The following is a 12398-nucleotide window of genomic DNA, read 5'->3' on the forward strand; positions in this document are numbered from 1 at the left end:
AAAAAATCAGCCAGCCGTGGTAGCGCATGCCTGTAATTCTGGCTACTTGGAAGGCTGAGGCAGAAGGATCGCCGAAGCCCAGCAGGTCGAAACTGCGGTGGCCGGGAGCGGCCACTGCACTCCAGTGTGGGCGACAGAGTGAGACTCCAACTCAAAAAAAAATAAAAGGTTTTTCTATTGTCCTTGAAACCAGAAAGATGCAGACACCCAGGCTTCATGTGAAACTAGAATTGACTCTGGTACCTTCTCATAGACTCTTCAGACAGCAGCTTTCTGTTTCCAGCTCACCTTCTTATATATGTGGTTTCTGTTCCCCACTTATAGTTGGGGAGTCTGAGGCTGGGGATGGGGTTCAGTATTGAGAGATTCGGCAGGGTAAATGACAGAGCGGTACTTGTGTTACCCATTGTGTCTTTATGAGGGTGGAGTCTGGGTCAGAAGGTTTTCTAGCCACCCATGTTGACATCGCAGGCCCCATATCTGCCAAGACCTGGAGACCCTCTCCCTGCCTAGCAGAGTCAGCCTTTTCAGCAGTGATGCAGGCGCCAGTGAGAAGGTGGGTCTGGGGTGCAAGTTCTGGACCCAGAGCTACTCTGAGACTTTGGGGAAATAAGTTTGCCTTTGTTTATGTGTGCATCAGGGCTAATGACACCTCACAGGATGTTGGTGTCTCCGAGGGGTGTACACATAGGGAGTTACCTAGCATTTAGTAATAACCTGTTCAGGCGTGCTGCTGGTACTGGCAGCAGCTTGATCATCCCCAGGAGGTCTCAGCATTTAGGGGCTGGCCGGGCTTAGTGATCAGGGGAGTCTTTTTAGCCACCTGTCAGAGGTTTTCCTGAAGACATTCGTGCATAGCAATCACCTGCTCTACAGGCAGTCTTGGGGCTGGCATGCTTGGGTGGCATGTCTCTGGAGGGTGGTAGATCACTTGAGTCCTGCACTTGTTCTGCAGGGACTTCTGCTCATTACAGCACTTGAGTTCCTAAGAAACATCACCAGAAGTTGCTAGGATCATTTTGTAGGAGAAAAGTTTACAGATTGGAGGTTCTCAGATTCAAAATAATGGTTATTTTACTGGAGAAGAGTCAGTGTTTTTTTTTAATTTTTTTTTGTTTGTTTGTTTTTGTTTTTTATTTTATTTTTTTTGAGTAGGAGTCTCACTCTTATCACCCAGGTAGGAGGGCAGTGGCACGCTCCTGGCCATCTCAGCCTTGACCTGGGCTCAGGCAGTCCTTCCGCCTCAGCCTTCCAAGTAGCTGGAACTACAGGTGTGTGCTACCACACCTGGCTAATTTTTTGATTTATTGTAGAGATGAAGTCTCACCAAGTTGCCCAGGCTGGTCTCGAACCTGAGGGTTTAGGCAATCCTCTCACCTCGGCCTCCCAAAGTGCTGTGATTACAGGCTTGAACCACTGCACCCGGCCCTATTTTTTATTTTAAAGATGTGGAGTACAATTCAGGATTAGGTATACAAGTGGTCATGATTTTGTTTTAAGTTAGTGTCTTACTCTGTCACCCAGGTTGGAGTGCAGTGGCACAATTGGCAAAAATTTTTTTTTTTTTTTTGCAGAGAGATGGTATCTCACCATGTTGCCCAGGCTGTCTTGATCTCCTGGATTCAAGCAATCCTCCCACCTCAGCCTCCCAAAGTGCTGGAATTACAGGCATGAGTCATCACTCCCAGCCAAGAGTCAATGTTTATAATAGCTTTTAAAAAAAAAAAAAAGGAGCATCATTGCAAATAAAAGTAATGATTGGGTGACAAAACTGACCTTAACAATCCACAGTGCTGCCTTCCTTACCACCAGGCTACATCCCTCAGATGTGGTCCCTCTCTTTCTGTGACCTGCGTTCTTGACAGCTTTACTTACAGCTCTGGTCTGTGTGCCTACCACATGATGCAGGACCTGGTCTCCATTTAATCAGGCACATCAAGCCAAAGCATCATTAGGAAAGCTCGGGGAATTTCTCTTACCACTCAGAGTTCTTGCTTGCACAAGATAGCAAATGACCCTGGCCACCTTGAGCAGAAATACTATTTCTTGGTGACTGGAGGACTAGGCTCAGAGGTGTGCTCTTGGACCCAGCCTGTGCCTGACAGGTGCTCTGGCCATGCACATGCCTGCAGCTGTGTCAAATTCAGTGCCTGCCCTGCCTGTGGTAGGCACTGGCCCAGAAGGCTGCCACAGAAACAGTGTGACTCATGGGCCCTGTTCCTGTGTCTCACGCTCAGTGATAAGTTTGGTTACAGACACCAAGCCTCTAGACCTCACAACTGACTGAGGCTGCTCACAGGCTCTGAGCAAGGCTGTGAGGAGCAGTCAGGCGCCAGGCCTGTTGGAACAGGATGGGGAGCTGTCTTTTCTGAAGAGTTGTAGCAAATGCCCGTGAAGCGAGTTTCACAGGTGTGGTTTCCAGCTCACATTCAGATCAGTGGTGCCACATGTCACCTCACCTGTGCTCTTCTCCTGCCTAGATCACCACAGTCTGGCACGGCACCCTCGTGAAGCTGCTACGAAGCGTCTATGCTCTGCAGCTCCCCGAGGCCTCCAGGGAGCTGCAGTCAGTGGAGCAGGAGGTGCGCTGGCGCATGCGGAGGCTCAGGTACAAACACTTGGCCTTCCTGGCAGAGTCCTGTGCCGCCTCCATGCAGGAGCGGCACTCCCAGGAACTCCTGGCTGAACTGCTCGTGCACCTGGAGAGGCGCTGGACAGAAATTGAAGATGGCCGCACGGTGGTGGCCATTATGATGAAGGTGGGGCACCTCTCAGAGTCGCTCATGAACCGCCTAGAAGACAAGGTACTGGGCCTAAGAACGGTTTCACCTGGCCAGACTCCCCCTGGGCTTTGGGTCTCCGCTAGGGAGGGGATTACTGTGTACTGGGACTGGAGCCCTGGAAACTTCTGTCCAGAATTTCAGGTGTCACACGGGGAGGGACCAGAGGGCTCTGAGCAGCAGCAGGTGGTCATCTGTGCCCATGTTAATCAAACAATGCTCACCCACTTGTTCCTCAATACAAGCACTTCCCTGGGTATACCTTTGTCTTTCTCCAGAATCCTATCATGGGCATGGGCTTGAGAGGTGGGTGTGGCAGGCGGCCCCACATGTTCCAGCCTCTGGCTAGAACTTCACTAGGGATGTGTTACTCCCACCCTTGGCTTTCACTGTGCAGTCAAGTCAAATTCAGCCCCCGCTTCTGTCATAGCGGGCACTGGCCCAGATGGCTGCCACAGCAAGCGCCACAGTTCATGGGCCCTGAGTCCCCTACTCTGGGACCTGGGGATAAGTTTGGCTGTGGACATTATGCTCCGGTCCTGGGGTTCCCCGAGGTGGGCAAGGAGGCAGGCCCTGTGCAGACTGGCCTGTGTTTAGTCAGCTCAGGCCCAGTTGCTGTCTCACAGGGGCTGCACTGGATGGGACCCCTGCCCCCAGCTCGTCCCTGCCACCTCAGGCCATTGAGCTGACCCCTGCGCGGATGTGGTTGACAGTGCCTGGAGCTGGTGGAACAGTTTGGCCCTGAAGAGTTGCGGAAGGTGCTGGTGACGCTGGCAGCTCAGAGCCGGCGGTCCGTGCCCTTGCTGCGGGCCATCTCCTACCACCTGGTGCAGAAGCCCTTCCCTCTGACAAAAGGCATGCTCTTGGACCTGGCCTATGCCTATGGTGAGCCTTTGGGCAGAGCAGTGGAGGGAGGGGGAACTCTGGCCACGCACATGCCTGCAGCTGTGTCAAATTCAGTACCTGCCTTCCCTGTGGTGGGCACTGGCCCAGAAGGCTGCCACAGAAACATTGTGACTCATGGGCCCTGTTCCTGTATCCCAGGCTCAGGGATAAATTTGGTTACAGACATCAAGCCAGTGGACCTCAAGGCTGGTAGGGCCAGTAAGCCATCGCTGACCCTCACCAGCTAAGCCCCGTGGTCTGCTCTGTCCCAAAGGCAAGCTCAACTTTCACCAGACCCAAGTGTTCCAGCGCCTGGCCGCTGATGTGCTGTCCCTCATGCCCAGCCTGACTCCCAGTGAGGTGGCCCGCTGTGCTAAGTCCTTCGCCTTCCTCAAGTGGCTCAGCCTGCCCCTGTTTGAGGCCTTTACCCAGGTGAGCAGGGCTGCCCCAACTCAGAAAAACTGATTCCCTGGACATCTGTTGGGAACCATTGCTTTAATCAGGGAAGCAAAACCTATCTAAAGATGCTCACGTGGGTGGCAGATACATAGTTTTTCTTGACTTATTTGGAGAGAGGTATTGTTTAGTGATGGAGAAGACATTTTTGAGAACCACTCTGTTTTTTCACTGACTGTCACAAGTGTTTCCATCTGCTTTGGGGTATCTGTAGCAGGCAGCAGCTGAGAATCCACTCAGAACGGTCTCTTGAGCTGCTGACTGCCCAAAAGTGGAAGTATAAAGAAAGAAAAATAATACCTGCACTTAAATTTACATGTGACTGGTCTAAACTTCACTGGTTGGAGAATATTTCTTTTTGTTTTTTGAGTTGTTGTCTCACTCTGTCACCCAGGCTGGAGTGCAGTGGCACGCTCATGCCCACCACAGCCTCAACCTGCTGGGCTCAGGTGACCCTTCTGTCTCAGCCTTCCAAGTAGCTGGAACTACAAGCACAGGCCACTATGCCCACCAAATTTTTGATGTGTTTTAGAGATGAGGTCTCGCCAAGTTATCCAGGCTGGTTCGGCCTCCCAAAATGCTGGAATTGGTGTGAGCCACTGTGTCCGGCCTAGGAGAATATTTCTAAAGCCATTCTCAGAAGGAGGCAGTCTCTAGGTGTCCTCTGTCCTCTTGGGTAGTTGCTGCTAGGTGAAAAAGGGTCTGGCCCTGTGTAAGTCACCCTGTGTGGCAAGCATCTCATGGGCCTTGAGTGGAGGGTCCTACAGTTGGCCCTGACCACCCAGGCTCTCCTTAGACTGATAGCCGGGTAGGAAGACAGCATGCTGGGCAGAAAGATCACCATATCCCTCTGCCATCTCTGACTTACCCAGCACATCCTGAACAGAGCCCAAGATGTCGTCCTGCCCCACCTGTGCAGCTTGCTTCTGGCTTTTGCCCGTCTGAACTTCCATCCAGAACAAGAGGATCAGTTCTTCAGCCTGGTACAGTCTTTGGGCTCCCACTGCTTATCGCATACCCTCTCCCATGCCAGCTCATGGCTGATGAGCCATCCTTCCCCCATGCAAAGGCAGGAAGAGAAAGGGCCCTGGCATGGGAGGGCAGGAGAGTGGCTGGAGCCAGGCATCCCAGAGATCATTTGAGGGCAAAACAGGAAATTCTGTCATCTGGCTGACTCCTCTACCAGGCAGGGCTGGGGACCCTGTATCTCCTTTTTTTTTTTTTGATTTGGAGTCTCACTCTGTCGCCCAGACTGGAGTGCAGTGGCCGCTCCCGGCCACCGCAGCCTCGACCTGCTGGGCTCCGGCGATCCTTCCACCTCAGCCTTCCGAGTAGCCGGAATTACAGGCATGCGCCACCACGCCCGGCTGATTTTTTTTTTTTTTTTTTATTGTAGAGATGAGGTCTCGCCTGCCCAGGCGGGTTTCGAACCCGCGGGCTCAGGCAGTCCACTCACCTCAGCCTCCCAAAGGCGCAGGATTATAGGCTGAGCCACCAAGTCTGGCGTATCTCCTTTTTTTAAACATTTACTTTATTGTAAAGATGTGGGTATAATTCAGGATTAGGTATACGAGTACAGGTAATGTTTAGGCCTACTTTTGGTCCCTACTGCATCTCATTTTCTAGTGCTCTTTCTAATACCTTGTTGATGCTCCAAAGCCCCAGTGGTCCACTGCAGAGACTGCTGAGAAGGCTTGAGGGTGTTCAGGCCTTCATGCCAAGTGCACCAGCTCAGGGTGGTAGGGGCAGCATCTTTATGGGAGCCTTGAGACATCTGCAGAGGCCGGCAGACCATGGTTGATCCCAGGCTCCCTGGAACTCCATCAGGGGCTTATCTGACGCAGTCCTGAGAACAGCCAGCGTGGGCGGGGTGCTGCTTTACCGCTAGGATGCTCTGGTTGTTTCAAAGGACACAGATACCTCTCTCGTCTCAGGTGCCCACTTAGGGGACATTATTGAGAAGAGATTTTGTTCCCTACCAGTGGGTTGGGCATAAATAAGCCTAGTTAAATGCCAGCATCAGGCAACACTCTTCCTGCTATCCAGAGCAGATTTAGGGCATGAGGAAGGTTCCTGGTACCTTCATGCCCAGGCTTGCTTTAGGCCCGACTAAAAGCCGGGGTTCTGCTTGTTCCCAGTTGCATCCTCTGACCTCAGCGTGACCTGGTCGAGACCACATCATGGACTACTGGCTGCCCGTGGCTATTTGCAGCCCCTGGGCAGAGCCTGCTTTCTCCACCACACCCTGTCCTTGCCCAGGTGCACGAGAGGCTGGAGCCCAAGCTGGCTGGCCTGGATCCCGCCCTGCAGGTGGACCTGGTGTGGGCCCTGTGTGTGCTGCAGCAGGCGCGGGAGGCAGAGCTGCAAGCCGTCCTCCACCCCGAGTTTCATGCCCAGTTTCTAGGTAAGGACCCCACCTCCAGCCAGCCCTGCTGTGGCTGGGGAGCTGCCCGCTGTCTGCATGGAGCCAGATGAGAAATCAGAGCAGAGATGGGAGAAGACATGGCTCACCCCGCCTTCACTCCTCCACCCGTTCCCTGCAGGCGGCCTGTAGACCTTAACTCTGCTGCCTCCTGACCCATAGAACTGGGCTGAGGCTAGGTGTGGAGATGCTGCTGCTGCCTTCCCACCTGGGGTCTCCCATCTCTGGTCCTTCTGGCCCTAGGCCTACCCTTCGTTCTCTCTCCTCATCTCCTAGAGGGCAAGTCTCAGAAGGATCAGAGCACCTTTCAGAAGCTGCTTCATATCAACACGACCGCCCAGCTGGAGCACCCTGAGTACTCAGGTCCCTTTCTGCCAGCCTCGGCCATGGTCCCCAGGCCCCCAGCCCTCGACAAGAAGGCGACCCCCCTGCAGAGGGAACTGCAGGAGACTCTGAAGGGGCTGCTGGGGAATGCCAACAGGGGCAGCTTCGAAGTGGCCACACAGTACGGCTGGGTGCTGGGTGAGGGCTCCCCCTAGTTGGCATAGGGCCTGATTCTGCCAGAATCTAACTGGACTTTTCTAACCCTGCCCCCTGCAGCCAGGACTGACAGAGCTACAGAGCATCAGCTTGCCTTCCCATCTCTGTCCATCCTTTCCACGGGGGTGGGGTGACCTCTGAGGGACGTCTCCCAACGTGCTCTCATCCCATACCCCTTCCTCAGATGCTGAGGTGGTGCTGGACAGTGATGGTCAGTTTCTGCCCCTGAGAGACTTTGTGGCACCTCACCTTGCCCAGTCAGCTGGGAACCAGCCACTGCCCCCAGGGGCTAAGAGGTAGGTGGCCAGGGACCTGCTGATGGTGGCCCCTGTGAAGGCCATGGCAGCTCTTGGGCCGCATGCACTTGGTTCCCTCCTGCTTTCCCTCTTTCCCCTGTGAGCAGCTGGGAGAACGGGTATTTGTCAGCTTCCCTTCTTCCTGCCAGGCTAGCTTTCCTGCGGTGGGAGTTCCCCAACTTCAACAGCCGAAGCAAGGACTTGCTGGGTCGCTTCGTCCTGGCCCGGCGACACGTGCTGGCTGCAGGCTTCCTGGTGGTGGACGTGAGTACCTGGTGGGCAAGTGGTCACTGCACAGAGAGAAGCCCCCACCTGTGTTGGAGCGGGAATCAGGTGGAAGTAAAGCCACGCTAGAGCCATACGGTATGGACAGATTCCCAGCCGTGGATCCCTCTTCCTCTGCCAGGAGCGCAGGGATTCTGACTGCTCAGATCTCCCCTACTTACTGCCCACCCTCTGAGAGGAGCTAGTGCTTAGCCCCCATGAACCCAGAGAGGCCACCACCCTGCTCTTTCAACTTTGGAGAAAGCGGGGCTGGACCCATTCACAGATTAGGAATGTGAAGCTTGGGAGGGTCACACAGCTGTTGAACATCACAGTGGAGTCATAGGTCCTGCTGTTCTGCCTCCTTGGTCAGGGCCTGTTCTCAGCAAAGGTAGGACCAGGAAGGCGCCAGGGTCCAGTGTGACTGGCGTGTAGCTCCTTGCTGTGGTCTGATCTAGGCATAGAAAGATGAAAGTCCTGAACCTGATTCTGGGCACATGCCTGGGAGACCAAAGGGTGCCACCTTTACAGACACAGACCAGAGAATAAATGTATGGCTTCATGGGCCACACGAGGGTTCCATCGTATTTGTTCTTTGAGTTGTGGGTGTTTTAACAACCTTTACAGTTTAGAAGTCCTTCTTGGGCCTGTAGTTTACAGACAAGTAGTTTGCAAACACTCCTTTGGCACCGACAGTGCCAGGGCTTCTCCCTGCCCATACTGCTTGCAGCATTGTGGGCTCTGCCTTGAGGACTTGGAGGTCGAGGGGTAGGTGTGCAGAACTATGGGTCACTGGCAGGTAAGGGGTCAGCGAGAAGGCAATGAGCAGGAGCCATTGGCCAGGCAGGAACTAGAAGGGGTCCCTCTGCCCACGTGACCCATCTCTCCTGCCTCCCTCCAGGTCCCATACTACGAGTGGATGGAACTCAAGTCTGAATGGCAGAAGGGCGCCTACCTCAAGGACAAGATACGGAAAGCAGTGGCTGAGGAGCTAGCCAAGTGACCTGTGCCAGCAGCATGGACTACATGTTCAGGGGACTGACTGTCCATCTGGAGGCCTAGATGTGGGCATTGAGTGGGCATTGAGGTATCACCCTTGAGGACAAACCTCAATGCAGGACCTTGGCCAGAGTGGGGAGGGTGGCCAGCACCTCTAAGGGACAGAGCATCCTCTCGTGGTTAATAAATCTTTTAATTTTGGTGTTGGACACCAGGAGACTCCCCAGACTTTGTCATACTCCTGGCCCTCACCACCAGTCGAGGAGGGCAGGCTTGGCTCTCTTCGCTCTGCCCTGTGCACTCCCCCACCCATTCCCCAGTGGAAGAAGGTTGGCTATAGGGACAGATCTGGGTCCTCAACTACCCATTTCTCCCAGCTTCTGCTTCCCACAGAGGAGGAGGAGGGGGCTTCTTGTCTCGTGTGCATGACCTGTTGCATAGGGGTCTGCATTAACCCCAGCAGACAAGGTGTAGTCCTAGAATTCTGAACATTCAAGCAAGAGGAACTTCCCGAGAAGCTGACTGGATGTTGAGTACATGGCTGGGAGTTCTGATCAGGCAGTGGCTGCTCAATCACAGATATCCTGGGAGGCTCCCTCCCCTTTGTCCTCTCGAGCTTAAGGAAGCAGAAGGGCCCTCCATAGCCTGTGGCGACAGGTGTTGTGAGAGTTGGGTGACCCTTGGGAGGCTCTGGGAAAGGAGAAGATCCCACAGGGCTGAAAGCCAGCTCTCACTGCCTTTACTGCCCCGCCAGTCTTGTGCTGCTGTTGCAGGGGCTGCCGGATGCCAGAAAGTAACAGGTTTCTACTTTCCAGCCTCTTAAGAGATTCCCATTGGCAGAACCTAATTAAAATAGAGTCAGGGAACTGTGAGTCACCTCTGACAATATGGAATAGAAGATGGAACAGTGGAGGTGGAGCTTAGAGCAGAGGAGAGAGACTGCTGCCCTCTGGCCCCTGGGCTCTCCACCCTAGGCCATTTCCTCAGAAAACAAGTTTAGTCACTGCCCTGCTTGAAATATCCACCACTCACTCATGCATTGGGCTGCATTGTGCCAGCTGCACTAGGAACCATCGAGCAGGTACAGCTGTGCATGGTCATTGTCATTTGCACAGGCAGGCAGTTACCACAGCCGACTGGTCTCTAACCCAATGAGAGGGAAAAGGGAATCCTCAAGTGAAGAGTCTGAAGGGACTGCAAGGACAGGTGCCTGGGGGGTTCCTTTTTTTTTTGCATTGAAGTGTCCATCACCCAGTCTGGAGCGCAGTGCCACACTCATGGCCACCCAAGCGTTGACCAGCTGGGTTCTGGTGATCCTTCCACCTCAGCCTTCCAAGTAGCCAGAAGAAGTACAGGCGAGAACTACCGTTCCCAGCTAATTTTATTTATTGTAGAGATGAGGTCTTGCCAAGTTGCCCAGGCTCATCTTGGCCTCCCAAAGTGCTGGGATTGCAGGCTGAGCCACCAATCCCAGCCGGCAATGTAGTTCTTAAAGGGAGCAGTGCCAGATCTGCAGGGACCATCGGAGAGGGTCTGGTGTGTTTCTAAGGAAATAGAAGCTCACCCTGTTTGTTTCTTGGCGCCCCTGACTTATTTTGAGAGGGGTTCCTGAACATTTATGAGAAAAAAATCCAGTGACTCTCCCTCAATGGCAAAATGGGTTGCAAGATCACACCCCAGTGCTGACGTGAATAGAAGTCAAGCTGTTCACAATTTCTAAGGATTAAAAAAAGGGGAGGGGAGAAGGAAAGACAAGAACCCAAGGTCTCCCCTCTCCCTTGTCCATAATCAGCAGCCACAAGACTTTTCCATTTCTATGATTTTGTCATTCTAAGAATGCTGCTTAAGGGAATCACAGGATGGGGTTGTTTGGAGTTGGATTTCTTCACTTGGCATAATCATAATGAATTCTCATGAAGTGATTGCATATACTAATTGTTGATTCCTTTTTATTGCATCTAGAGCCATATCGCTCTATTCCATGGTGTAGCTGTAACACTCATTACTCTTTTACCCTTTGGAAGACATCTGGGCTGTTTATGGTTTGGAGCTACTACTGATAAAGTAGCCAGAAAAATCTGTGTCTGGGTTTGTGTGTAAGTTTTCATTCCTCTGGGATGAACAGGGCTAGGAGTAAAATGGCCAGGTCATAGGGAATTTATGTATTGAATTTATGTGTTTTTAGAAACTACCAAGCTGTTATAGAGTACCATTTTATATTCCTGCCAGCAGGGTATGAGGGATCTAGTTCCTACCACATCCTCACAAACTATTTTTTTTAATTTAGTAATTCTTGTAGATGTGTAGTGGTGTATCTCATGGTTTTAAGTTGCATTTCCCCAAAAACTAGCGATGTTGAATATCTTTTCATCTCTTTTTGATAAGTTGATAATAGATTTTTATTTTCTGTCTCCTCTTTGTTGAAGTGCCTTATGTTTTTTCCCATGTTTTAATTGCATTGTTTGCTTTTTTATTTTGAGAATTTGACATTCTTATTACAAGTCTTTTGTCAAATACATGATTTACAGATATTTTCTCTCAGGTTTTAGCTTATTTTCTCCCCCTCTTAAGGACTTGCAGAGCGTAAGTTTTAAATTTGATGAAGTTCAGTTTATCAAGTTTTCCTTTCATGGGTCATGTTTTGATGGCAAGTCTAAATAAATAAGCTCTGTCTAGCCCTAGGTCCTGAAAATTTATTCTGGTGGGGCTTTTTTTCCCTCACAGTGTCACAGTTTAATTTTTACATTGACATTCATGATCCATTTTGAGGATATAATTTGAAGAGTTCCTCTCCAAGTGGAGGAACTTAGTTGCATGATCTTTGTGACTTGAGGTATTTTTTGTTTCTGCCACTAGATGTCAGTTGCTCCAGAGCGATTGTTGAAAGGCTGGGCTTCACCCATTGTCTTGCTTTTGCATTTCTGTAAAAAGTCGGCATATTGTGTGTGGCTCTGTTTATGGATTTCCTATTCTATGTTGTCTGCCTGCACAAATCACGTTTTTTCTTTTTTTTTTTTTTTTTTGAGTTGGCGTCTCACCCTGTCGCCCAAACTGGAGTACAGTGGCACGCTCCCGGCCACTGTAGCCTCAACCTCCTGGGCTCCGGTGATCCTTCTGCCTCAGCCTTCCAAGTAGCTGGAATTACAGGCGTGCACTACCACGCCCGGCTAATTTTTTGAATTATTGTAGAGACAAGGTCTCACCAAATTGCCCAGGTGGGTCTCAAACCTAGGGGCTCAGGCAGTCCACTTGCCTTGGCCTCCCAAAGTGCTAGGATTACAGGCTGAGCCACCGAGCCCAGCCTACCACATGTTTTTGATTACTGTGGCTATAAAATAGATTATAAACTTGGAAGGTGAGTGGGTCCTCCTACTTTATCTTTCAAGATTGTTTTGGCTGGCACGGTAGCTCACACCTATAATCCCAGCACTTTTGGGAGGCCGAGATAAGAGGATTGCCTGAGCCCACGGGTTCAAGACCAGCCTGGGCAATTTGGCGAGACCTCATCTCTACAATAAAATAAACTACCTGGGTGTGGTGTTGCGTGTCTGTAGTTCCATCTACCTGGAAGGATGAGGCAGAAGGATCATCTGAGCTTAGCAGGTCGAGACTGCGGTGGCCATGAGCCATGCCACTGCACTCCAGCCTGGGTGACAGAGTGAGGCTCCAACTCAAAAAAGAATAAAAGATTGTTTTAAGTCTTCTTGTTCTTTTGCCTTTCTGTGTGAATTTTTGAAAAAGCTTATCTGTGTCCAC

The 12398-nt window shown here is 51.6% G+C and overlaps 1 protein-coding gene across 6 annotated transcripts in view; it reads left to right on the forward strand.

The window, feature by feature from the left end:
- TBRG4 (transforming growth factor beta regulator 4) overlaps positions 1-8854 on the forward strand; it is a 14963-nt gene extending 6109 nt beyond the window's left edge. For 5 of the 6 annotated variants that reach the window (XM_008066863.1, XM_008066865.1, XM_021717014.1 and 2 more), the window contains exons 3-11: positions 2481-2804; positions 3494-3665; positions 3940-4097; positions 4994-5104; positions 6381-6525; positions 6820-7065; positions 7268-7379; positions 7529-7643; positions 8545-8854. In XM_008066863.1, coding sequence (XP_008065054.1) covers positions 2481-2804; positions 3494-3665; positions 3940-4097; positions 4994-5104; positions 6381-6525; positions 6820-7065; positions 7268-7379; positions 7529-7643; positions 8545-8646 — 1485 coding nt within the window. In that variant the 3' untranslated portion in view covers positions 8647-8854. The remainder of the gene's footprint in view (positions 1-2480; positions 2805-3493; positions 3666-3939; positions 4098-4993; positions 5105-6380; positions 6526-6819; positions 7066-7267; positions 7380-7528; positions 7644-8544) is intronic. The other variant, XM_021717016.1, reaches the window with a different exon arrangement.
- The last annotated feature ends 3544 nt before the right edge of the window (positions 8855-12398 follow it).

Source organism: Carlito syrichta, unplaced genomic scaffold (genome assembly GCF_000164805.1).
Source record: "Carlito syrichta isolate Samal-C Ts95f unplaced genomic scaffold, Tarsius_syrichta-2.0.1 Scaffold309173, whole genome shotgun sequence".
Lineage (NCBI taxonomy): Eukaryota > Metazoa > Chordata > Mammalia > Primates > Tarsiidae > Carlito > Carlito syrichta.